Genomic DNA, 26,070 nt, shown 5'->3' with positions numbered 1-26,070 from the left:
CACTGGTTGGAAGTGTAGCGCTGCGTGTGTGTCTCGGTGTTCTTCTTGTGCTACCATAGTCATTCAAGAATGCCGTACCAACAAGGCCGCCTTGCAACTTTCCTGACCAGAGGGAGAGAGCAAAAGCAGGGAGGTATGCAGAGCGGCCGCCAGGAGTTACAGCTTAGCACATTTAAATCAATATAGCACTGTGCAACCTATCAACTACCCGGTGAAACGGCTCAGTGTTGCGAGCGGATTCGCGAACCGTAATACATTTTTTTCTCCCAACCGGATCGAAACCACAGCAATATCGCGTTTGCATACGTCCAAGTTCGACTGCTGTGGTGCCCCAAGTCGAGCACACGCCAGAATTAGCCACTGGGCTACCGCGTAAAAGTAGATTAGCAACGTTGCTTGTTGGGCGAGTTGGAACGAGTCAGTCATAGCGTAGTTTAGCGCAAAAAACAGGCAACAGACGAGTGAGAGGACAAGGACACAGCGCATTCTTCCAACTAAAGTTTATTGGATTGGGACGCATGTATATATACACGCAGGGAAAGCAAGAATAACACTGCGGTCCTTGCACGCAGTCGGGACCAAAGGGTGAGGGAAATCATCGAGGCTGAGGAAATTAAACGGTCTGGGGACGCATGCGTAAGCACGCCTTCCTTGCATCTTTCTGACAAAGAGCTTTTGTTTTTGGCGAGACATGGGAAGGGGGGCGGTGTTGGCACACGTGTGTGACTTATCGGCACTTTTATTCTTTTCACCTTTCGGTTTTTACTTCTTGGTTTTTTTTTTCTTTTCTTGCTTTCCCTGCGTGTATATATACATGCGTCCCAATCCAATAAACTTTAGTTGGAAGAATGCGCTGTGTCCTTGTCCTCTCACTCGTCTGTTGCCTGTTTTTTGCGCTAAACTACGCTATGACTGACGTAAAAGTAGAGTTCGATCCCGGCCGCGGTGGTGCATTTGGATGGAGGCGAAATGCTAGAGGCCCGTGTACTGTGCGATGTCAGTGGTCACCAGATAGTCAAAATTTCCGGAGCCCTCAACTACTTCGTCCCTCATAATAATGTGGTGGTATTGGGACGTAAAACCCCAACAATTATGAAAAGTAGAGTAACTGTATATTCAGTAACTTTAGGTAAAAGCAATGCTTCTGTCACAGAGCTTTTTATGTTTTGTGCGGCGGCGTCACAACGGTGCACGTGGCCGTTTCAATCCACGAAGGTTAGCGATAAGGCGGGACGTGATTGCGGGGCAGTCACGCGCGGTTGATGAGCGCCATCACTTAAGCAGAGATAAGCTGCTGCGTGCACTCGTGAAGCCGACGAGGACATGGTCGCCGTGCGCTTGCTGTTCCCAGCTCTGGTATGTGTGGCGGCGGCGGCGGCAGAGCCCAACTGCACCGTGGCCGCCATCGAGCAGTTCCCGCGGCCCCTCATGAGCCCCGAACTGCGCCAGCAGGGAGCCATCGTGGTGCACGTGTTGGCCGCTCTCTACATGTTTGCGGCGCTGTCCATAATCTGCGAGGACTACTTCGTGCCTTCACTGGAGCTCATCTGCGACGGTAGGCGTTTTTCTCTCGGCGAGCGAGAGTGCTCGGCTTTCTCTGGCCGAGCACTCTTGGTCCCGTTCCTAGGGCTTCCTCTCTTTCCTGCCGCCCCCTCAGAAATTACGTGATGCTCGTTATCGGTGACGTAGGGTCGTTTCTTTCATAGTGGTGGTGAAATCGATGAATGATTAATGGATTAAACGTACGCCGCAAAACGATTAATCGTAATCGATGTCGGCCTTTCAATTAATCGATTACGGCACCCCACTTCCAACACCGTGCCTTGGCCGGAGCGCATGACTGGGAGGCGAGCGATGCCGAGACCATCTGTTCTTTCTCCGTGGCCGAGACCCAGAAGTCGAGGGCATCTCCTCTTTATTTTTTTCGCTACAGCACCTATTTGTACGCTCGCAGAACGAGCCCGGAGCTGGCGGCGGCCCTGTCAGGGGGATGTTACTCCGTATACTTCCCATAGGATGCCTTAATTCATGACGTCAGCGCCAAACGTCCCTTCAGTTACGACCTTGGCGATTTGGATTCACAGATTTAAACTGTAGGAATGGCGGCGCACACGGTCGTCATGACAACACTAGTAGGCTCCCCAAGTATAGAGGACAACTTGTTGATTCTCACCCAGGACATCGAGATGGCGAATCGAACGGGGATCCCGCTTTATGTCGCCTTCCTGGACATTGCGAAGACCTACGACTGTGTCGACCGTGAGATATTGTGGGCGATCCTTGGAGAGTTGGGCATGGCGGAAGAGGACCTCGGACTGCTACAGGCCATTTACAGAGATGTAGTGGCAGAGGCAGAATGGGAGGGCCACAGAACCAAGCCTTTGGTCATGCCTAGAGGGCTCCGCCAGGGTTGTCCACTATCACCTGACGTGATGACGTTGGGAGGGTCTGACGTACCTCAGGACACAACGTGGAGACTACAGGACAACGACATCCATAGGAGCGCCGCGACTAAATACCTGGGTGTTCGGCTGACAGAGGTTGCAGACTACCTCTCAGCATATGAGAAGGAGCTGAGGGCGAGAGCAGCCCGATACAAGGGGATTCTGTGCCGAAGAGCGCTGTGGTCGTACAGCCAGTATGAAGTCATGCGAGCGCTATGGAAGATGGTGGCAGTGCTGGCCCTCACGTACGCTGATGCTGTGCTCTACCTCTCCACTGGCGTTCGGGAGTTTTTGGAGAGGCGCCAGAGAGAAATAGGAAGGCTAGCACTGGGGGGCGTACACAAGCACACACCAATGGAGGCCATACAAGGGGAGATGGGATGGTCTTCCTTCACGGCGAGGGAGGCAGTTGCCAAGGCAGGTTACGAGAACCGGCTGGTGAGGCTCCCTGAACAGAATGTGGTCCGCAGTGTGCTCGTCCACACCATCTTCCCGAGTAGGTCTACGAGATCGACTAGACGCACAGCGGCTCTGCGCCGACTTTTCGGGTTGCCGGCAGTGCGTTTAGAGAGAGCAAACGAGGAGGGGAAGAATAAACCTGGAGAGGGAGTGCGGCTCAAAGTCCGGGAGGTGGAAGCTACCGCATGGCGAAACTCCGCCGCGACAAAGTCATCTCTTGAGATATACCGCGACAAGAAACCCGAAATAAGCACAGAAGGAATCTACAACTCGAAGGGGAGTGCTTTGCTGGCAGAGGCGAGGGCGGGTGTGCTGCATCGTGGTTTAGCGCTAAAGAAAGACAGACACATGTGAGAGACAGGACAGGACAGGACTAAAGAAAGACAGGACAGGACGGTGTGCTGCGGACGCGACTCTGGAGAGCGCGATTCACAGAGGGCCTCGTGAAAACATGCGGCCTCTGTGGAGGCTCGGAAGAAACGCTCGGCCATGTCGTCCTCGAGTGTTGTGCGATTCTTCCGCCGGCCGGCACAGCGGCGCTGCCCATCGCGCTTGGCTTCGGTGTAGAGGGCGGAGAGCTGCGGAAGGCGGTGGAAGTGACGAAGAGGCGCCTTGAGTACTGGTGGCGGCGCGGAACGCTACGTGTTTAGTGGCAGCTCATACTTGTTTGTTAGCCAGTTTAGCGACTCTTATCATTTTTAAAATGTTTTTCCTCCGTCACGCCGGTTTTGGACACCAAACTACGGCGACCCGATAAAAAGGGCAAGACCACCAACATCATCATCATCGCTTATTGGCGCTGCTGCTCTTGACAGGCAGCGCAATCTCTGGCGTAAAAATAGAAACTGGGAGCAAACAACGCGCGTTTTCCCTTCTCTCCAACGCGCTGCCGTTCGCTTCCGTGCACGTGCAGAGCTCTTGCGGTGCACTTGCGAAATCTCACGATGTACCGCCTGCAGTGCTGCTTCAAAAAGGTCTTCAAGCTTGACTGGCACTTCCGAAAAGCGAACTTGATAAAAGGAGACAGGATCGTCAATCACGTTTACGGAGAAGAGTAGACGATCGACGACGCCCGACTGAAAGCGAAATGCATTTCCCAAGTCGCGATTACACCGTGTAGGATGTTTGTTAGAAAATTGTTCGCGCAAAGCAAGAACGTGGACGAAGAAGTAACACGGACAAGCGCACACTTGCAACTGACCTTTATTAAATCGACGCTCACTTCTGAAACCCTAGCGCATGCGTACAACACACACCAAAAAATAAATGCACATTCATGACAACCTCTCAGATAGAAAGGCAAACTCGCTTTCAAAAAGCGACGAGGAGTGTGTCAAGAAGCATAAAAAAATTTTTTTGAAGTGTACAGTAGACGTTGTATATAAGATTCCGCTCAGTTGTGGTAAGGTGTGCATCGGCCAGTCGGGCCAGTGTATCAATGATCGCCTAAGGGAGCATGCGCTGTCAATGAGGAATGGCACAGGATCGCATTTGCCGCATCATTGCAAGGAGTGCTCGTATGATCCTTTGCTGAACAGCACGAGCACCTCACGAAGAAGCAAAGACAAGGTGGCACGTGAACTAGCGGAGGCGATGTACATTAAAGGAGCACTGACATCAAATTTCAAAGTCGAGATGTGCCCTTCATTCGAATGCTCGGTATGCATAGGTCTCCTTGGCCAAATTTGAATGGCGTCCGTCGCGTGGAAGTAATTTTATTTCGAGGGCAAATAGCGTACAAAAGCTCAACGGAAGATTGATCACGCTGCGACATCGACACTAGTGCTACGTAACAGGTGCGATACATTCCGATCATACCATCCTGAGTGACGATACGCTAGTAACAATGACGTCGACGAACTGAGTGTATTTATTGTGCTGCCGACACCGCCGACGACAGGCGACGCTCTCACCGGCTCTCACTCCCAGCCAGTGGCTCTCCTCGCTGTCCCGATCCGTGCCTGCGATTCATCGTGTCGTATCGACTGATTTGTCGTGTGTTCCTCAGCGCGAGTGCGATCAGTCGGAGCGACTACGTGCCAGCATGTCGAGGAACCGCTGCGCAGTACGTACCTGCTCGTCGAGGCGCGGAAAAAGCGGAAAGTGCGTGGCGTTTCATTACACGTACGGTACACGCCAACACGACCACAAGCTATCGAAGTGGAGCAGCCTATACATAAATATCATCGCTAACAAGTAACACGTATGTAGCGTTATTAGTGAATGTTAGTTCATCCGTGGACTTCCTTGCGCTAGCGTAATACCGGGTTACTGCAGCCGTAACCGTGAGAGGCCGGATAGGTGGGGCCATCTGGCGGTGCAAAGAAGAACCTGGCAAGCACAGAATTGTTATTGTAGAAACCTATCGTATTCTATTTCTCCGCTGGTGTGCATTCGCTATGCCGATATTCCACAGACCCCTTTGCGTATACCGGAATGCTGTGCACGCTAAAATTCTCTCATATAGCTAATTGAGACACACCAGCGAGTATGGCCCAAGCGTGCGTCCCCGGGCACCTCCTCGTTGCTGCTTGGAACAGCTTCCATTTTTGAATCGCTGTTTTGCAAAGAGTCGAATCGAAAATGATTCGCGACGTCGCGTATCGCGGTGATTCTAAGTTCCAGAATGCCGTCTTCAGCACTAGTCGATACTTTTGACGGCGACGACGGCGATGCTGGTGGCGGCATGACTGAACGTGCGCGCCTAGCAGACGAAATGTTAGCTGAGCAGCTGATCCTCACGTCACTCCTTTCTGTGGACAAGTGGTAAACTGGGGCGTGGTCTGGAATTGACTGCGAGGGGGCGCTGCCAGCGCTAAGAAATGGCGGGCTTGCCGGCCGTTTTGAATCGTGCTAGATACCGGTGATATAAATCAATAAAATCACAGCATATCCACGGAGTGAATGATGATGAGTGGGCGAAGCTGCGGAGGTTCATCGGTAAACCGTGAATCTTCCGTGAATTCTGCCCAGTACATCATCACCGACGTGAGATCGGGCGCGTTTATACTAAAGGTTCGATGAGTTATGACGACTTGCAGCGCACTTTAATTTTACATGTACGCTGTGAATTTTCATTGTTTAGAAAACCATTGCTTAGAAAACATCTGGCGTCTTTCGTTAAGCAGCTGGCGTCTTTTCGTTTTGCTTTAGAAACATCTGGCGTTCTTTCGTTTTGCTTTTACAAAACATCTGGCGTCTTTTGTTGGTTTATTTCATCAATCAACGGCGTTTTGAACAAAATTTTTATTGTTTAATCACGCACAGGAGAAATCTCACCAGGCACTACCTTGGAGGTAAAGAATGGCTGCTAATGGGAATGAGAGACAGAAGAAGTCGGCTTTTAGCTAACGCTGCGAATTTTTTATTGTTCAACAACGCACAGGAAAAATCTCCCACCGGCACCACCTTGCAGGTCAAAGCGTAAGACTGGTTACATACTACGCTACGAGGGACGAACGGGTGCCGCTATAAGGAGCTTCGCCCCTAAAAACAAATAGCTATTCGTCCCTCAGTTGCATTTTCAGTCGCGAATCGCTACTAGGGGGTAGATAACTACTCGTGGATGCAAAAATCTGGACATGCGTAAATTTGATGTCAGTGCTCCTTTAAGCATTTTGGAGACCAATGCATCAGTGTCCCGTCCTTGTCGCTTTTTGAAAACTAGTTTGCCTTCCTATCTGAGAGGTTGTCATGATAGGTCAATGTGCATTTTTTTGTTGTGTGTGTTGTACGCATGCGTGAGGGTTTCAGAAGTGAGCGTCGATTTAATAAAGGTCAGTTGCGAGTGCGCGGTTGTACGTGTTACTTCTTCGTCCACGTTCTTTTTTGCGCCAACGATTTTCTAACCAGCTATGCACCAACTAGCCCGACAGCATGCGTTATCAGCGTGTAGGACGTAAGTCTCATTCTGTCATGTTAAAGATACGTAATGGTCCATATGCACTCGGATATAAAGCCGTGCACGCTATCGATGTTCTGCGTTGTGGACTACGAATCATGACTGTTGTTTTGATGTGGCATGCTTGTAGTAGCAGCCGTGTACTTTCGTGAACAAATGTTCGCGGCGGCCCCGCCACGGTGGTCTAGTGGTTATGGCGCTCGGCTGCTGACCCGAAGGTCGCGGGATCGAATCCCGGCCGCGGCGGCTTCATTTTCGATGGAGGTGAAAGTGTTTGTGGCCCGTGTACTTAGATTTAGGTGCACGTTAAAGAACCCCAGGCGGTCGAAATTTCCGGAGCCCTCCACTACGACGTCTCTCATAATCAAATCGTGGTTTTGGGACGTTAAACCCCAGATATTATTATTAAATGTTTGCGGCGTGCGAAAAAAAGAAATTATACGGTCATGGCACTCTTTCCTGAGAAGGTTAGAGTCAAGTGCTCCGTGCCGCTGGAGCATCACCCGCCGATTAAGACGCGAGGCAGCTAGCTGAGCTTTAACCACTGTGAAGCAAGATGAACTGCTCGCCTGCTTTTTTTCGGCTCTCGCGTCATGCTTGCACTCTCTTTTTATAAGGATATCGACTTTACAGGCGTATAACACCTGCTGCGCGAACGCGGCTAGAAAATCGCACAAAGTCAGACGGCGGCTACTCCAAGGTGGCAGTTGCAAAGCATGTATTAATGCGAGTCATATTTAGCGGCTTAAATATATATCACCCTAATAAAGTGATAAAAACAAAGCAAACCTGTCAATGTTTGCTGATGTCACGATGTCAAAGTTTGCTGAAAATGCACAGACGTCTCAACACCACGATATGATTATGAGTGACGCCGTAGTGGAGGGCTCCGCAAACTTCGACCACGTGTTGTTCTTTAACGTGCACCTATATCTAAGTGCACGGGCCTCAAACATTTTCGCCTCCGTGGAAAATGCAGCCGCCGCGGCTGGGATTCGATCCCGCGACCTTCGGGTAAGCAGTCGAGCGCCATAACCACTAGACTACCGTGGCGGGGCGGAGATGAGACCTCAGTGTGTTTTGTATGAGACAGATAATTTTTCGCAATAATAGTAATACGCCGTTATGCATGATGATCATTTCATTTCAGTGCTGCACGTGGACCCGGACGTGGCTGGAGCGACGTTCATGGCGGCGGCCAGCTCGGTCCCGGCCATAGCTGCCTCCATCATTGCCATCATGGTGGCCAAGGCAGGTGCTGCCTGTAGATTTGGGCTTTAATGAAGTTTCGTTACTGAGCTTGCTTTATGACATAGCGTTCCTTTTGGTTAACTTCGCCCCCACACGCCCGTCAGCTTTATTCTGAGTGAATATAATACGAAACGTGCATTCCCCATCGTATGACGGAAGATGGTGCCTCGTGACCACTGGCGCAGCTACGGTCCGCTGACGCCGACGGTGATTATGCAAGTTTCCTAACAGCGACTACTCTGGTCGCGCGTGAAGTGCCTCTGGCATCAGCAGCAAGCACCAGTGGAAGACCATTGCCGACATGCTGGCCATGTACGTACGTCGACGTCGAACACAAGACGTAGGATGCCATCCTTCCGTTCGTGACCTTCGCATACAAACGGTGGTGCAAGAAACGACACGCAGATGACTCCACACAAATTGGTCTACGGAAGGAACCGGGCAACGACGCTTGACGCTATACTGCCGAAGAAAATCTCGACGTTGCTACCTACTTGCAGTGCGCCGAAGCAGCTCGACAGCTCGCCCGCCTGCGTATCAAGAACCAGCTGTGGGTCGACAGCCGTCGCTACAACCATCGACTACGCAACATGTAATACCAACCCGGTGACCGTGTCTTGGTCTGAACACCAGCGACGTGAACTGAGTGAAATGCTCCTGCGGTGATATTTTGGATCTTACAAGATAATCCAATGTACTGGACGATGAGGTCTTACCCGATGGGGTAACGCCATCACAACACCGCTGCGCGCGACCCGAAGTCGTCCGCGTGGTGCGCTTTAAACCTTACTACGCGCGCTGACGAACTGTAACTTTTTGTTAACTTACTTCACGAATTTGTTTTCTCTGTATTTTTAGTTTGGGCAGCGTACTTACGTTGTTTGATATCACGGGGACCGCCTTTTTCACTTTCTTGTGAGGCACTTTAATGCTCGGCGCAGGCCGCGCTTCAACTGGCATGCTGCTTCGCGAATGACGCCGACTGTTTGACAACACTGCATGCCCGAAGCGTATGTTTGAGTACTTTCCAGATTGCACGCGAGCATCAGGAGTGATAACACTAGAATGTACAGCGAGTCATGTATAAAAGCTGCACTGTTAAAAAAAATCGCCGTAATCTTAAGGTAAAACAACCAGTTAACTCTTGATGCCAGGATGTTCCCCATTCCGACATAAGACACTACTGAAGCCGTAGGTACTTACAAACATTACCGATGCCGTACCTCAGGGAAATACTTTTGAAATTGTAGTGTTTTTTAAAGGGACTGACAACCAATTTTTAGGGCATCTATTTTCTTTAGCGCAAAGGAAAGCTAGCTGGTCAGAGTGTTTAGCCACGAAATGGTAACGTCGAAAACGCCGTCAAACATTTTTAACGAGAATCTTTTTATCTGCGGCGAATATGAAGTCTTATACACACTTGACGACCCATGCTGCAAACAGTGAGCGTGAGAGCGGTTCGTGTTCAAGCGCGACGGTTTACAGCGCATACGTGCACTCCGCGCGCATGCTCCGCGGCTGCACGTGGGCCACTGGCGGCCGCGAAGGCAGCGCCGCTTCTCACCGTGCAACTCCTTTTACCTCGTATAGGCAGCACAGAACAAAGCGGGGATAGGTAATAGTACACATGCTCTAACCTTGAGGACCAATTATGGCGCGCATGACAGCATCAGACTACGTCCAGCAAAGTGACCGTCTTCATAAACCTGTTTCAAGGCTCTTCCGCTAGGCTGCGCGACATACCGGTTTTTGTCAGAGCCATTATGGTGGCTAGATGATATACCCTTCGGGAGAGTTTGGCGATTGTTTCATCTCGCCGCTCTCCGAGCTCCGCCCCAGCGCCGCCCTCTTCTTGTGACGTAAACCCTCTCTACTCGCCGGCGGCGGCGGGCGGCAGTGCCGACAGCGCGGCGCGGAGTCCGGCGCTGCCGCGACGGAGAGACGCCGGCGCGTCGCACTTACACGATCGCTGAGGAGCGCGCGTAGGTTACGAAGCTTTGTGCGAAGCCGCACGTATTCATGGCGACTGCTCGCATTCAAGCGTGAATTTGTTGCGTGCGATGGGCTGCTGTTGCGGTTGGCTGTTCAAACAGCAGCGCGCAGGGTTTCCGCCTTTTAGGCTTCCCAAGGAAAAGAAGCGACGCCTTTGGATCAGAAACATCAGACGCAGCAAATGGACCCCGACCGACTGCTCCGTGCTATGCGAGATACGTACTTGAGTATTTAGCTTGAATATTGCTGGTATCATAAACAACGTAGCATTAACACACACTTATTATTTGTTGTGCAATGGGGCCCTTTCAGGCGCACAAACATTAAAAATAATCTTGTCACGCTGAAAAAAAAGGAATTTTATGATTCCGGTTCGATCGCTTGGGCAGACTGAAATTTTGCAGCGATCACGCTGTAAGTGTCAAGCGTGATGTGTTGCGTTTACGTAATTACGTAAGCACGAGCTTGGGATGTTACCGTGATGTTGTGAGGGGAAGACTTATTTCGATATCGCAGGTTAATGCAGCCGCGCGTCAGCTGCGGCGGTTACCCGACATGTGTTGTACGTTATGTACGTGGTCTGCGTTTCTGTGGCTGTCAGCCTATGATGTCATTTACCGCTGTGTTGCCGCTTGTGTACATGCTACCAGTTTCACGTTTAATTCGCGCATGTAAATTAATCTGCGCCTCTGTGCTAAGCGAATGTGCCTTGCGCTTTTTAGTCATGCACGTATAGTGCACGATGTCTGTGCTCGTGCAGGAAGCTCTTCAATTAAATTTCGTGATTAGGAAGTATATAGAGCGCGAAGAAGTTGAGCAGAAAAATGATTTTGTAAAGTAAGCCAACAGGATGTCCGCTATCAGACTAGCCGAACGAGGTATTGTTTTCATTTAACACGCGCCTACTGGGGGCCCTGCAACTGCTCTGACGAAACCTGAGATGCCTCCGCAAACGCGAAAATTTACCGCCGGCGTCCGCGGCGTCGGCGTCCCGCGTCGGCGGCGTCGACACGAGAGATGTCAAAAATCATCGCGTAATGACGTGACCATACGACCAAAGATTGTGATGTCATCATGACGTCGAATAACGCGACTTCACGCGATGAAGTCAGCACATGACCAGATGTGGTGTAGAAAGATTGCAGTGCCTCCGATCTTGGAGGCAGTGCAAAACAATGTTAGGTAACAAAGCTTTCGAGGGGGGGGGGGTGAGGAACAATACATCAACTGAAGAAAAGGAAGACGGCTTTCGCCTTCGAGTGGTCTTAGGCGAATGCATAAGGGATCCTGTGAGTTTTTTTTGTCTCTCTTATTAGAGAGTTTTAGTGCCGGGGACTCCAAGCCGCTTCCTTATTCACCCTCTTACGTTCCCGTGTACTCTCAGCCGCACCCATGGACTGTACAAAGAAACGTAAGGAGCTTACGTACGCAAGGCACTTTGGGGTCCCGGCACTAAAATTCTCTAAGAGGGAATTTTAGGGCTCGAGATCCTCAAGCCGCTTGTGTACGCCCGCTTTTGCGGTTTTGTGGCCTTAATACAATTACGTGCGCTGGTATCTCTGTTTCTTTTAAAAGCAGAGCTGTTTAAGCTTGGAGAATCCCCGTTAGTGGCGAATAAAAATTGTCATCATCATGAACCGGCATGCAATCCGTCCTCTTCTTTATCTTCTTTGCTGCCAGCACGCGTGCACAGACTTTTCCGGCGTGGTATGCAATGATTGTCACGTAACACTTGTCACGTGACATGTTACAAAAATCACACCTGTTGTATATGCTCGTCACAGAGTCACATCACGCAATGCCAATTTTGGTGTATATCAATCTGCGGAACGGCCGCCATCGCACCATGAGCGTGGCACGTAAGTCATGCTGTACATGACACGCGTGTCATGACATTCACATTAACTCCCGTTATTTATGTTCGTCACACAGTCATGTCGCGCACTACCAATTTTGGTGTATATCAAGCAAGCGAAACGGCCGCCAGCGCGCTCCATGAGCGTGGCACGTAAGTCATGCTGTACATGACACGCGTGTAATGATTTTCACATTAACTCCCGTTATTTATGTTCGTCACACAGTGATGTCGCGCACTACCAATTTTGGTGTATATCAAGCTAGCGCAATGGCCGCCAGCGCACCATGAACGTGGCACGTAAGTCATGCTGTACATGACACGCGTGTCATGATTTTCATAATAACTCCTGTTATTTATGTTCGCCATACACTCTTGTCAAGCCATACCAATTTTGGTAAATATCAAATTAACGAAACGGCCGCAAGAGCAGCAAGACTGTGGCATGTAAATCATGCTGTACATGCCATGCATGTCATGATTTTCATGTTATGACCAGTCATTTATGTTTGTCATACAGTCACATTATGCCATGCCAATTTTGGTGTACACCCCATGAACGAAACCGCCAGGAGAGCACAAATTCGTAGGCGGATAGATAGGTAGATAGACAGATAGATACGCTCAAAGTCGCAGAATTTCGCTAAGAAATGCTTCGCATTAAAAAAAAACAAGATAGACGCAAACCCACAGATCTGCATAGCTCGAAAATTCACCGATGATCACGATAATCCGTCATGCGAATTCTGAGCGCAGCTTTGTGTTGAGGCAACGCGAACTGTGTTTGAATTTCTGGCTATCCGCATTGGAACATTCGTTACATATTGCCACAGAAACTTCCAGTGCTCGAGTGCTACGCACGCCACTCTGTGCACTGCAGGCGTCATCGACATCCCCGTCACGACAAGCGAGACAGTAGCAGCGGACCCACCAGCCCTGCGTGCGCACGAGCTCCGACCGAAGGGCGAGCACGCATGACGGAGGAAGAAAGCGATCGATGCAGTGGCTCGTGGTATCGACAGAATCCACGTTCGCTGCCTTTCGTCCTCATTTGCTCTATCGGTTACGCCGACTACGCCAACGGCGATGCCGAACAACGCAGGAACAGACGCCTAAGAGCTGCGCTCTAAAAGCACAGCGCGTATCATAGAACGTCGTGGACTCGAATCGGCGTGCACAACTCAGTTTCACGATTATTTGGACACGTCTAATTCATTCCATATTCTTCATTAAATTTGTATAACAATGTTCTTGCACAATTTCGCTTTCGCAATTTGTTTAGGAGCGCTAGATTTCACGAATGAACAGCGCGTACATAGCCTCATCCGTGCGCCCGTCGCGCGGAAAGACTATATATGGCGGACGCCGCCGGAGCGGAGGCGTGTCGGTGACGTGAACAGCGTCATCGCCGCGCTGCGACGTCACAGCCCCGCCCATTCGCCAGACTCTCCCCATCGACGGCTCTGGTTTTTGTTACCTTTAAGCACGAATTAAAAATATAAGTCCTACTCACAACGCGAAAAGGATGCTGGAATCTGACACTATATTTCATGGTCTTTTCATTTCTACCAGTATCTAATCACATGTTCTGCCCAGTTGTCGGTCCCTTAACGTTAACAATCCAGAACGGCGAGTGAATAGCCCTGAAGCCGTACTTATTTATCAACGTTAGCGACGCCGTACCACAACTATCTACTATTTAAGCCGTAGCACCTCAGAACATTGCCAATACCGTATCACAAGCAACAACGTTTAAATCCGTTACGTACCCACCTTGTCGATACCGTACGATGGGTAAATTGTTACATAAACAAACGTAATGTGCAAATTCAGAGCTTCTACCATGCTTGGCACATGCAGGATCTAACACGTCAACCATTGTGCTTGCAGGGAAATTAATTTGTATCGTTGCTGTGTGGTAACAGCAGCTTAAATGAACAATCAAAGTAACCTAAAGTGATCGAATATAAATAGATGGTAGGGAAGGCACCACATACACCAGCGACCGAAGCAGTTGCTCTTTTGGGTGACTTTTCATTCTGTCTCATGCAGCATTCATTGGTATCAGTAGACCTCTATGCCGCTGTGCGAACTAGTGTTGTAGTTCTGTGTTAGGTTGTCTAACTAAAGAGGAACTCATATCGTTGAGAGCCCATGAAAAAGAAAATATTAGTTGAATAATCAAATATAATAATTAATAAAACAGTCTGGCTCTCATATGGTGAGCTTTCTCATTTTCTTTCAAAGACCTTCAAATGTTTTACACGTAGTCAAATTGATATTTCATTAAGGTTGTATGAATATTAAGGATAGTGTTCTTACAGAAAAAGGAAACACACAAAAAGTCAGTTGAAAGTTGTATTGTATTTGAATATAAGTACATTGCACATCTGTGGATTACACATATTTTGTGGAAGAACAAATTGAGCATACTGTACTTTGTAAGTAATTACCTCAAGTAAGCCGAACAAGAAATTATAGACTCACAGAGCCCTATCATTTTTAGAAATAGCACTGTCCGAGGAAGCCGCCAAAATATTTGAATGGGCTCCTCTGTGTCACTTAGAGGTTCCTACCTCCTGCCGTCCTCTTGACATATGCCAACAAGATACCTGGAATACATGAGACAGCCATGTCACAGATGCACTAAAAAACAGCAATGCAAAGAACAATCATTGTCACACTTAACTTGTAACCCAAGGTGCATTCCACACAATAAGGGGTTTTCGAATAGGGGCCCCGAATAAATAGTACCAAAGCCACTGAGCGCGGGCAAGGTATTTTTTGAATTTAGCGAGAGCCCCAAAGCCTGCTCCAAAGCTTTGCGCCAAGAAAATATGGGGGCGCCCATCGAAGAGACGGCTCTTGGCCAAGACCAAACTGACCCGATTCCTGAACTGACAACGTTCTTAATAAATAAATGGTGGTATAGGCTATCGCTTTCTCCCATCGGTCGGCTAGAAAATAGCCCATGTTTTTAATATCGGTAGTCAATTTGAGAGCTCGTAGACCCAACGCACTTGGTAACTAGGCATGTCTTAGCTGATGATGGCATGTAATGTGGACTCGCGAAATTGATAGTGATTGTCAACCAATTAATTACCACAACAACGTTTAAATAAAGAATCCGGCATATCCCACACACAGTGGGAATTGATTTAAAGCGAAGCAGCCAGCGAGTAGCTGCCTACGCCGCCTTATTTATTTATTTTTGCTTTAGGCTAGCGCTGCGAGGTTGATCGATGTCTTACTGTAAATTGAGTGGTGTGTAGATTGCGGGCTAACAGGCGCGTCGACTGCACTGGCACCTAAAGGGTAGCTTGTGGTCAGATGTCATATCACCCACGTTAGAGCAAAGACATCAATTTTATTGAAACGAATTGCATGCTCTGTTTTGATGATGCCCATGTCATAAATAGCGATCGTTAGCGTATTGTAGCGTTAGCTACACTTGCCTAGCCGGAGCCGATTTCGCGTGGAACGTCATGAGCCGTGCTGCGCATGCGCGAGGATCAGTGATATCACACAGCTGGGTCACCGGAGCTGGCATTTCAGGCGCTCTCCGACACCGCCGCGCGCGGCTCGCCGCTGCTGGTCTGCGCGTTCGGGAGGAGTGGCGTCGTAGGCGCGGCAGACAGGCTGGCGCCGGCGCGCGCACACTCCGCCACCGCCGCGCGCGGCTCGCCGCTGCTGGTCTGCGCCGCATTCGAGAGGAGTGACGTCGTAGCCATACACACAGTGGCGCCGGCGCGCGCGCAGCTGTTCGCCTTCGCTGTGCAGTCGCCGTCTGACGCTGCGCTGGGGCCGCTTGATAGCGCCTCTGACTGGCGTTTGCAGGTGGGTAACGCCATGAAGAAGGAGAGCGCAAATGCTGCTCGACGGCGCTGAAGAGCCGAGAAGCTTATCTCATCGGATCCCGAAGTAGTTGCCTGGCAATTAGCGGTTCAGCGTACGAAGAATGAACAAAAGCACGCTAATAATCCTAGACAATCTGGAAAGCTAAGAATAATCAGCTGAACCTTTGCTAACGCTACGTATATCCTGGTATAGCCGAGCTAAGCCACAGCTAATTTTATTCCTCCGGGGTCGAGCAACGCTTGACTATATATAGCTTGCCGGCTCATAAGAATACATATGTATCGTTCATTACATTTTATGAAAGCTGATTGATACCCAACACTGCAACCACAATTGTCGTTGCCATGACCTCACGACTGCATATGGCCTTTTTCATAAGCAGTTTCAAACACTTGCGCGGCTCTGCACTAGAATACTTGACTTCCACGCAAAAAAGCGTGGGCTCGATTCCGACTCGAATCGCGATTCTTATTATTTGTGTCCATCAGAATTTTTCTCTCACCGACAACGCCGCCAATGCTGGTACCGGATTTTCTTTGACACGTTAACGCTGTCGCGTTATGATTTGCGGTGTCTATTCTTGCCATTCCTAGGTTGACATAAAAAGTGAATCAATCACCTGTGGCACACACCCACATTCCAGGGGCCGTACACTCTAAGCCAAAAATGGCAAAAATGAGAGTAACTGGAGAGTAACTGCGGGTTTTAGTCCTAAAGACCAACTGTTACTCCCCAAAAAGACCAAGTGGAACAAGATGGCTGACATGTCTCAAGTTGGGGGAGTAACCGTTTAGTGTTAGGTTGGAAGGGAGGAACAGAAGGACGAACGGCAACAGTTGCTCTCGGCGCGCAGCACTAGCGCTCTGCAGGACGCGCCCTGTATCGTTCGATGCGTGGGCCACATTTTCTTGCGGGCTGTCGTAAGGAAACTCCTTTTTGTAAACTGAACAGAGAGACGCGCACGCTAATAGGGACAATTAGCTTGTACGTATAGTTTTTAACGTTAGCGTGTTACCGGAACACATGTTTTAGAAAAGTTTTAGCTCCCCGTACGTAAACGGACACCTTTACGTTTGAATAAACCATGAAATGGTGATGATAACGGATTTAAATTATATTTAATTTAGATAAGATTGTATCACCTCTGAGGCGAAATCTCGAGGGGTTTTTAGCGTTACCGGGTGGATGGATGGTTGGATGCTATGAGCGTCCCCTTTATAACGGGGCGGTGTCATGTCTGCCACCAGGCTCGAAGGAGAAAAAAAAAGAAAGAAAAAAAAACTTCCTGCTTTCATGTTGTCTTAATGCCTTATCTACATTGAGTAAGTCTATGTTATTATACCAAAAAATATAAATTCACGGTCCATCTCTCTGCCTCTTAAGGCGGAACGACCTTTTTTCCCCCCAATTATTTATTTTTGTACTTTATCTCTACTTTTCTGCCACCAATACTCTAACCGTCTCTTACTTATATCTATCGCGGGCGTGTTCAGCTTTCCATTGTTGTCCCTAAAACCCAAGGCTTCATGTAGAATCGTGCCCACACGTATACCTGGGTGAATATCGCCACATTCAATCAGTACATGTTCCATCGTTTCCTTAGTTCCCCCGCAGCATGTACATTGTTCTTCTTCGTTACTGAATCTCGCTTTATAACTACGCGTTCTAAGGCAGCCCGACCTTGCTTCAAACAGTAAAGCGCTTCCCCTTGAATTATCATAAAACCTTTCCCTCCTTATTTCGTTTTTTCCTTTTCGGTAGTTACTCAGAGCCGGCTTCTTTTCCATCGCTGTCATCCAATAAGTCCTCTCCGCCTCTCTGACCTTCCGCTTAATGCTCCTGCATTTTCGATAGAGGCGAAAATGTTTGAGGCCCGTGTACTTAGATTTAGGTGCACGTTAAAGAACCCCAGGTGGTCGAAATTTCCGGAGCCCTCCACTACGGCGTCTCTCATAATCATATCGTGGTTTTGGGACGTTAAACCCCAGATATTATTATTATTATTAATGCTCCTTGTTGCCATATCGCCCGTACTGTTAGCCGTATATTTACTGGTGAGCCTCCTAGTTCTTTTTCTCCACTGCGTGTCAACGCTTTTTCTATACAAATACCTGAAAACCTTCTCTGCCCATCTACTCTTCTTCATTTTCCTCAGCCTCTCTTCGAATCTCATTTTGCTCTGCGCTTCCCTCACTTCGAAGCCTGTCCATTCCATATCACCCTTTACCGCCTCATTTGTCGTCTTCCCGTGAGCGCCCAACGCGAGGCGGCCCACCGTCCTTTGATTTACATCCATCCCTGATTGCAGCTCTGACTTCATGCACACCCCTGAGTTTCCAAATGTAAGCCCCGGAACTATCACACCCTTCCACAGCCCTCGAAGCACCTCGTACCTATTGTGTCCCCATAAAGCTCTGTGCTTCATAATTGCAGCATTCCTCTTTCCCTTTGCTACCGATGCTTTCTCTTGTACCTCCATATATCCATCCCCCTCATTTACCCATACTTCGAGGTACTTGCACTCGCTTACCCTCAGAAACCCTCGGGTTATTCGACGTGGTGTCGCCATCTAGTGACGCTTCGTGCAACCATAGTCATCGACACATTTGTTTTCTCCTAGTGTTGTTGAGGAAACAATGATTGAAAAGGTAACTTATTCGTAATTATGCCGCGGCAAGGCATTTACACCAGAAGTAGAACGCACGATGTTTCTGCAATAACAATTTTTTGCTTGTCTGGTTCATCTTGTTCCCGCTAGATGGCGTCACCTATCTAGCCTGTCGGGGTGTTTATGTCAAGGCTTTTCACGTTTTTACGGCTTCGGTATTGTATTTCTAGGTCACTCTAGTGACTTTAGCTGCTGAAACAAGGTGATCCCAATTGGCGCTCGCACTTCGGCTTATTTTTACTCGGTGGCGGGAGCCTCGGCAGAGCGGGTATCGCGAGTAGCCGCAAACGAAGGTGGATTTGCGAGGTAGGGCCACAAACATAAAGCCAATCCGGCGAGTAGTTCACGTTGCGTAAAGGCCCGCGCATGCGCAGATTCCTTCCGGCAACTCGTAACACGGTAACGTAAAGCTAAAAGCCCCTAATACAAGCTAAAAGCTCCTAATAAAAGGCACGGTTGCACTAGAACGCGAGCACCTGAAGCTGCTGTCGTCGCAAGTTAAATGGTGTGTTTGCGTATAACATTTGGCATATATATATAGCCTGAGAATGTGGCAATAAAATGTGAAGCTTCGCGAGACTTCGTGTATACTTCACGACAAACAAGTGGTTGAGAGAAGTACACAGTTGATAGACTTTACATTGGCGGTTTTATGTTGAACGGCAGTCTCCTAAAGCAGCAAAAGCGCCGACTGCAGGGTTGCAGCAGAGCCCACGCAACGCACACTTATATCGCGATGTGCAGAAAGATTGACAGCGAGCTAACGCCGCCACTCCCCCCCCCCCCATCTCTACCTTGTCACTGGCTGATTTTTATCGGAAGGGCAGCTATTGCAATCGGCTCCGGTAGTTTGACTTTGTGTTAAATCTCAGAGCAAATGGACGTTATCAGCTCGGGCGATGTTGTCTTTTCAAAGGGGAGGCGACTCTTCCGAAAAAAGAAAATATTAATATTGATATTATTAATAATAATGATAATAAAGAAGAAAACACACCTCCGGGCAAAAACGAAAAAAGGAAATTACTGGCCTTTTAGCTAGCGCAAAAGGGAGCACTGGCAAAGCCTGTGTTTTCGCGAGAGACTCATTACCTTGACGTTTTCAGATGTTTGCATTGTTACTTTCTATTCTCTTTCGAACATCACCACTGGTTCTGCACGCCTATGCTCATTTCACTAACGTGTCAGAACGCGGAACGACCCGTCGGTACCTACATAACCCCGTTTCCTTGTAGATGGTGCCGTTGCGTGTGGTGGCGTAGTGGCCAGCGTACGCGCATGGCGATTAAGTGGTCGCGAGTTGGAATCCTGTGTGTTTGTTGCCAATTTTCTGAAATTTATTTCTGAATGAGAGTCAAATACTTCTTTCTCCGTGGTTCAAGTAGTAGTGGACAGCAAACAGGTACTCAACAGCCAGCTTCAAGGCGATGTTTAGCATGATGAGCTCCTTAACCACAAACAGGCGACAGGTACATTCAGAGATGGACTGGCCCAGAAGAAAGCAAATTTGCAATGAGAAAACAAATATTTTTGTGTTTACACATGCTTAGTAGTGTTACACGTATATTCTCTAGAAGTTAATAGGAAATGATTTTAGTAAAGTTTTACAGGCAGATCAGCCAACACTTGCAACTGGAAGTGGGGCTGTGAAAACAAAAGAAAATTAATACGAACGTTGAGATACGAGGGCTCGGAACACTTAAAGCAGGGTCCCTAAGTACATTTAAGGTCACGAAACTTCGCTCTCAGGCTATGAACTTCATAGGCTACTCAAACATGCCACAGCGTGGTGACATGCACTGTGCCGCCGAGGGCATCGTTCGCCGACTGACATGCTTGAGCAGTGCGCGACAAGCTCACCGTCATTGTGCATTTTGTACATGTGCTGCGTTATTCTTTTAACGACGTGAAGTATTGGGGGGTCGGGGGGGGGGGGGACGACAATGCCATGCCCGTGATGGGTGCTCGTGGCCACTCCGTTTACAAGGAAACAGCCAAAAGGTGTTGTTTGGTTTACCGACAAACAAGGAGCACCACGAGAAATGAAAGCGGGTCATACTGCTGCAAAACAGAAGTGATTCTAACTTTGAAATGAAGTAAAAAAAAAGCCGGCAGATCCCACGCATTGTGGGAATCGATGTAATGCGAAGCAGCCAGCAAAGAGCTGCATACATCGTCTTGTATGTAACTAAGGAAAATGCCTGTCATGGTTTTCATGTTAACTCCTATTATTTATGTTCGTCACACAGTAACGTCGCGCAATACCAACTTCGGGGTAGATCAAGCTAGCGAAACGGCCGCCAGCGCACCATGAGCGTGGTACGTAAGTCAGGCTGTACATGACATGTCTGTCACGACTTTCATGTTAACTCGTGTTATTTATGTTCGTCACACAGTCACGTCGCGCAATACCAATTTCGGGGTAGATCAAGCTATCGAAACGGCCGCCAGCGCCCCATGAGCGTGGCACGTAAGTCATGCTGTACATGACATGCGTGTCATAATTTTCATGTTAACTCCTGTTATTTATATGCGTCGCACAGTCACGTCGGAAGATACCAATTTTGGTGTATATCAAGCTTGCGAAACGTCCGCCAGCGCTCCATGAGCGTGGCACGTAAGTCATGCTGTACATGACATGCGTGTCATGATTTTCATGTTAACTCGTGTTTTTATGTTCGTCACACAGTCACGTCGCACAATACCAATTTCGGGATAGATCAAGCTAGCGAGACGTCCGCCAGCGCTCCATGAGCGTGGCACGTAAGTCATGCTGTACATGACATGCGTGTCATGATGTTCATGTTACCTCGTGTTTTTATGTTCGTCACACAGTCACGTCGCTCAATACCAATTTCGGGGTAGATCAAGCTATCGAAACGGCCGCCAGCGCACCATGAGCGTGTCACGTAAGTCATGCTGTACATGACATGCGTGTCTGATTTTCATGTTAACTCCTGTTATTTATATGCGTCGCACAGTCACGTCGGAAGATACCAATTTTGGTGCATATCAAGCTTGCGAAACGTCCGCCAGCGCTCCATGAGCGTGGCACGTAAGTCATGCTGTACATGACTTGCGTGTCATGATTTTCATGTTAACTCCTGTTATTTATATGCGTCGCACAGTCACGTCGGAAGATACCAATTTTGGTGTATATCAAGCTTGCGAAACGTCCGCCAGCGCTCCATGAGCGTGGCCCGTAAGTCATGCTGTACCTGACATGCGTGTCATGATTTTCATGTTAACTCCTGTTATTTATATGCGACGCACAGTCACGTCGGAAGATACCAATTTTGGTGTATATCAAGCTTGCGAAACGTCCGCCAGCGCTCCATGAGCGTGGCACGTAAGTCATGCTGTACATGACATGCGTGTCATGATGTTCTGTTAACTCGTGTTTTTATGTTCGTCACACAGTCACGTCGCTCAATACCAATTTCGGGGTAGATCAAGCTATCGAAACGGCCGCCAGCGCACCATGAGCGTGGCACGTAAGTCATGCTGTACATGACATGCGTGTCATGATTTTCATGTTAACTCCTGTTATTTATATGCGTCGCACAGTCACGTCGGAAGATACCAATTTTGGTGTATATCAAGCTTGTGAAACGTCCGCCAGCGCTCCATGAGCGTGGCACTTAAGTCATGCTGTACATGACATGCGTGTCATGATTTTCATGTTAACTCCTGTATTTATATGCGTCGCACAGTCACGTCGGAAGATACCAATTTTGGTGTATATCAAGCTTGCGAAACGTCCGCCAGCGCCCCATGAGCGTGGCACGTAAGTCATGCTGTACATGACATGCGTGTCATGATTTCATGTTAACTCCTGTTATTTATATGCGTCGCACAGTCACGTCGGAAGATACCATTTTGGTGTATATCAAGCATGCGAAACGTCCGCCAGCGCTCCATGAGCGTGGCACGTAAGTTATGCTGTACATGACATGCGTGTGATGATTTTCATGTTACCTCGTGTTTTTATGTTCGTCACACAGTCACGTCGCACAATACCAATTTCGGGATAGATCAAGCTAGCGAACGGCCGCCAGCGCCCCATGAGCGTGGCACGTAAGTCATGCTGTACATGACATGCGTGTCATGATGTTCATGTTAACTCGTGTTTTTATGTTCGTCACACAGTCACGTCCGCGCAATACCAATTTCGGGGTAGATCAAGCTATCGAAACGGCCGCCAGCGCCCCATGAGCGTGGTACGTAAGTCATGCTGTACATGACATGCCTGTCATGATTTTCATGTTAACTCATGTTATTTATGTTCGTTATACAGTCACGTCGCAAGATACCAATTTTGGTGTATATAAAGCTAGCGAAACGGCCACCAGCGCACCATGAGCGTGGCACGTAAGTCATGCTGTACAAGACATGCGTGTCATGATTTTCATATAACTCGTGTGTTATTTATGTTCGTCACACAGTCACGTCACGCAATACCAATTTCGGGGTAGATCGAGCTAGCGAAACGGCAGCCAGCGCACATGAGCGTGGCACGTAAGTCATGCTGTACATGACATGCGTGTCATGATTTTCATGTTAACTTGTGTCATTTATGTTCGTCACACAGTCACGTCGCAAGATACCAATGTTGGTGTATATCAAGCTAGCGAAACGGCCGCCAGCGCACATGAGCGTGGCACGTAAACCATGCTGTACATGACATGCGTGTCATGATTTTCATGTTATAACTTGTCATTTATGTTTGTCATACAGTCATGTTACGCCATACCAATTTTGGTGTACATTCGATTAACCAGCGACCAGGAGAGCACAAAGTCGTAGGCGGCTAGTAGATAGATAGATAGATAGATAGATAGATAGATAGATAGATAGATCGATACGCTCAAAGTCGCAGAATTCGCTAAGAAATGTTCGCATTTAATAGCATGTGAATGAAGATCTTGAGGCCACATCGTCACTGCTTATGATTCCCAATATCAACAGCGATGATAGGTGAGAAAAGCGGCACTGAAGCCTGTTCATTCTTTGTTTCCTTTATCAGTGCCATGCGCTTAATAAAAATCATTCACTACCGAGCTTTCTACTGCCCACATGCTACTTATTTTAAAACTAAATAAAACGCCGTGGTAACAGTATAAGGATAGAAAAAGCGCTGCTTCAACCCTTTTACCGCATTCTGATGCCGCATTGTGAAGCATTAAACTTTGGGTTTTATTAGGCCACATCTTAGTTCTTCCAATACATGTTAAGGTCATGTATGTTCTTCAACATCGGTTGCAGGGATTCGGCTGGACTATGATCCTGGCCTTGAGTGTAGTTGCTTCACCGTGTTCCGGGGCTTTATAAAGGTCCACATTTAACCTCTTGTCGGTTTATGCACCAAATACATAATCTAATCGTTTCTGCATTGGAACCACAGCACCTGAATAGGCGTTTAGCTTATTGAGCGTCCATAAAAGACAGTAGATGATAATAAGTTGTAGGTTTCCATGCCAGAATACATAATAACGGGCAAACACGTAGCAGAGGGCTCGTCGAATTTCGACTATCTGGGGCTCTTAATGTGCAGTGAGCATAGCGCAGTACTGGACTTGCGCCAACGGCGGTCGCTTTCACCTTCGTCGAGAGGCGACGCTGTGGCCAGGAACAAAACGAGAATTTTTTGGGCCAGCAAGCCGACGCCGAACTTCTGTAACCACAAAGGGAACGCACATAGACAGACCGCTGCTCGGACTATGCTAATCATAAGCAGTTCAAGTGTGAAGGTCATAGAAGTCTCACATTCACCTTATCCTATGCTAATGGCCGCAACGAAGACATTTAGATGTTATGTTGGTATACATATATTCTACCTCAATCTATCAGAAATGACCTCCTTCGCCAAAAAATTTGACGCACGCGGAGCAGCTCAGGTCTCTTTTTTTTTGGTCATTAGACAAAGGCATTTCTAGGGAAGTAGCCCTGCAATAATGATTTAATTGTTAATTTCCGTTAAGATGTTGCAGCACAGTTTAAAAGATGAGGACTGTGCTGAGCAACGATCTGGTGCTTGAGCAAACGATAATAGTGGCTACTGGCCAAGAATGTGGATGCAACAGCAGACAAGTTTGTCTAGCCTTTCTCAAATGATACGCTGGGGCTGTTTGTTAACACGCAGTGTTTTAATTTCAGGCAAATATATGAAAGAGTGGAACTTATTGAAGGTTGAGGCAAACAACATTCGCAGCAGGCCATGACGGGCATCATTCGGGGAGGAAAAAAAAGAAAGCGGTGCAGCAACTTGCATGTTTTGATCGGCCTTTGTTTTCGACATCTCAAAAACCATAAGATGCGTAAGGAAGTCATGTATGCATATGGTTGTAACGGTAGTAACGTGCACTTAAAGCAACTATTTTAGATGCTTAGAAAGTTTTGATAAACCAGGCTGGACCCACCACACAAACGCACTCACATATGCTGCTCTTTAATGAAGCTCGTCTCTAACACGAAATGTTCAAGATGCCTTGAACCGGTTGTGCTGCAGTGACTTCGTTTTTTTAAAACTAATGCAATATATTACATCACTTGTTTTTATTAAGGCTCTTTAATTTGGATCTACTGTCCTGCTGATAATCAGCTTCAAAACGTCGTCACTTTCAATTAGGCTATAAAGCAGTGACGACTGTGGCAATATAAGATAGAGTTAAATTGATCTGTGAAGTAGCATGTGATGACTGTGCAATGTAGTCGTTAAAAGAATTACATGTTCTTTGCATTACTGCTTTATATATGCTGAACACTGGGAAATGTGGGTGCAGCTCGCATTTTAAAACATAACTTAAAAAGGCTGAGAAAGCTACAAAGTGCAACTAAACTGGGTGAATGGCAGGTTGTCTAGAAAATCATGTCATCTTGTTAGATGCCTGAAGGAAAAAACAATACATCAGCAGCCTAAATTAACAAATAACATGCCAATTGAAAATATTAGTAAACATCCGAAATGCCGCTCATTCCCCAACCGAAGAGCACATCATTTGCATTGATGAAGCGAACTTTACTTTTTGTTGAGCAGATTCAGAGCAGAAAGTGACCACTTTGGATCCAAGCAGCCATAAGTTTTTTGGAGCTGAAAAAAATGTAGTTGGGAGCAGCTATGGTGGTTAGGAGAAGATGGCAAAATATGCCATACAACCCCCGGAGTTCAAAGCATGCCAAAGCATAAAAACAAAAATATTAATAATCATTATGAAAAAGTATTTACCAGAGAACAGTCAACGTAATGTGCAAGAAAAAACAATAGAAAGCCGGCAGATCCCACGCATTGTGGGAATCGATTGTACGCGAAGCAGCCAGCAAGAGCGAGCGTCTGTATGTACTAAGGAAAAATGCGTGTCATGGTGTTATGTAACTCTAGTATTATGGTCCACAAAGTCGGCAATGCCAACTTTGGTAGATCAAGATAGCGAAACGGCAGCCAGGCACATGAGCGTGGTAGTAAGTCAGATTAACATGCGTGCATGATTTTATGTAACTCGTGCACTTAGTCGCAACAGTCAGTCCGCAAATACAATTTTCGGGTATATCAAGTAGCGAAACGGCCGCCAGCGCATCATGAGCGTGGCAGTAAGTATATGTACATGACAGCGTGTCATGATTTTCATGCTAAACTCGGGTCACTTAT

General features: G+C 47.9%; 1 protein-coding gene across 3 annotated transcripts in view; it reads left to right on the top strand.

Moving 5' to 3' along the window:
• Window positions 1-1,295: 1,295 nt before the first annotated feature.
• Window positions 1,296-26,070, top strand: part of LOC119379406 (probable sodium/potassium/calcium exchanger CG1090) — a 527,113-nt gene continuing 502,338 nt past the window's right edge. For all 3 annotated transcript variants that reach the window (XM_049411972.1, XM_049411973.1, XM_049411971.1), the window contains exons 1-2: window positions 1,296-1,555; window positions 7,955-8,059. In XM_049411972.1, the coding sequence (XP_049267929.1) occupies window positions 1,324-1,555; window positions 7,955-8,059 (337 nt within the window). In that variant the 5' untranslated portion in view covers window positions 1,296-1,323. The remainder of the gene's footprint in view (window positions 1,556-7,954; window positions 8,060-26,070) is intronic.

The sequence above is a fragment of the Rhipicephalus sanguineus genome, chromosome 1, assembly GCF_013339695.2.
Source record: "Rhipicephalus sanguineus isolate Rsan-2018 chromosome 1, BIME_Rsan_1.4, whole genome shotgun sequence".
NCBI lineage: Eukaryota > Metazoa > Arthropoda > Arachnida > Ixodida > Ixodidae > Rhipicephalus > Rhipicephalus sanguineus.
Note: the sequence above shows the minus strand (reverse complement) of the source record. Positions and strands in the feature narration are given on the sequence as shown.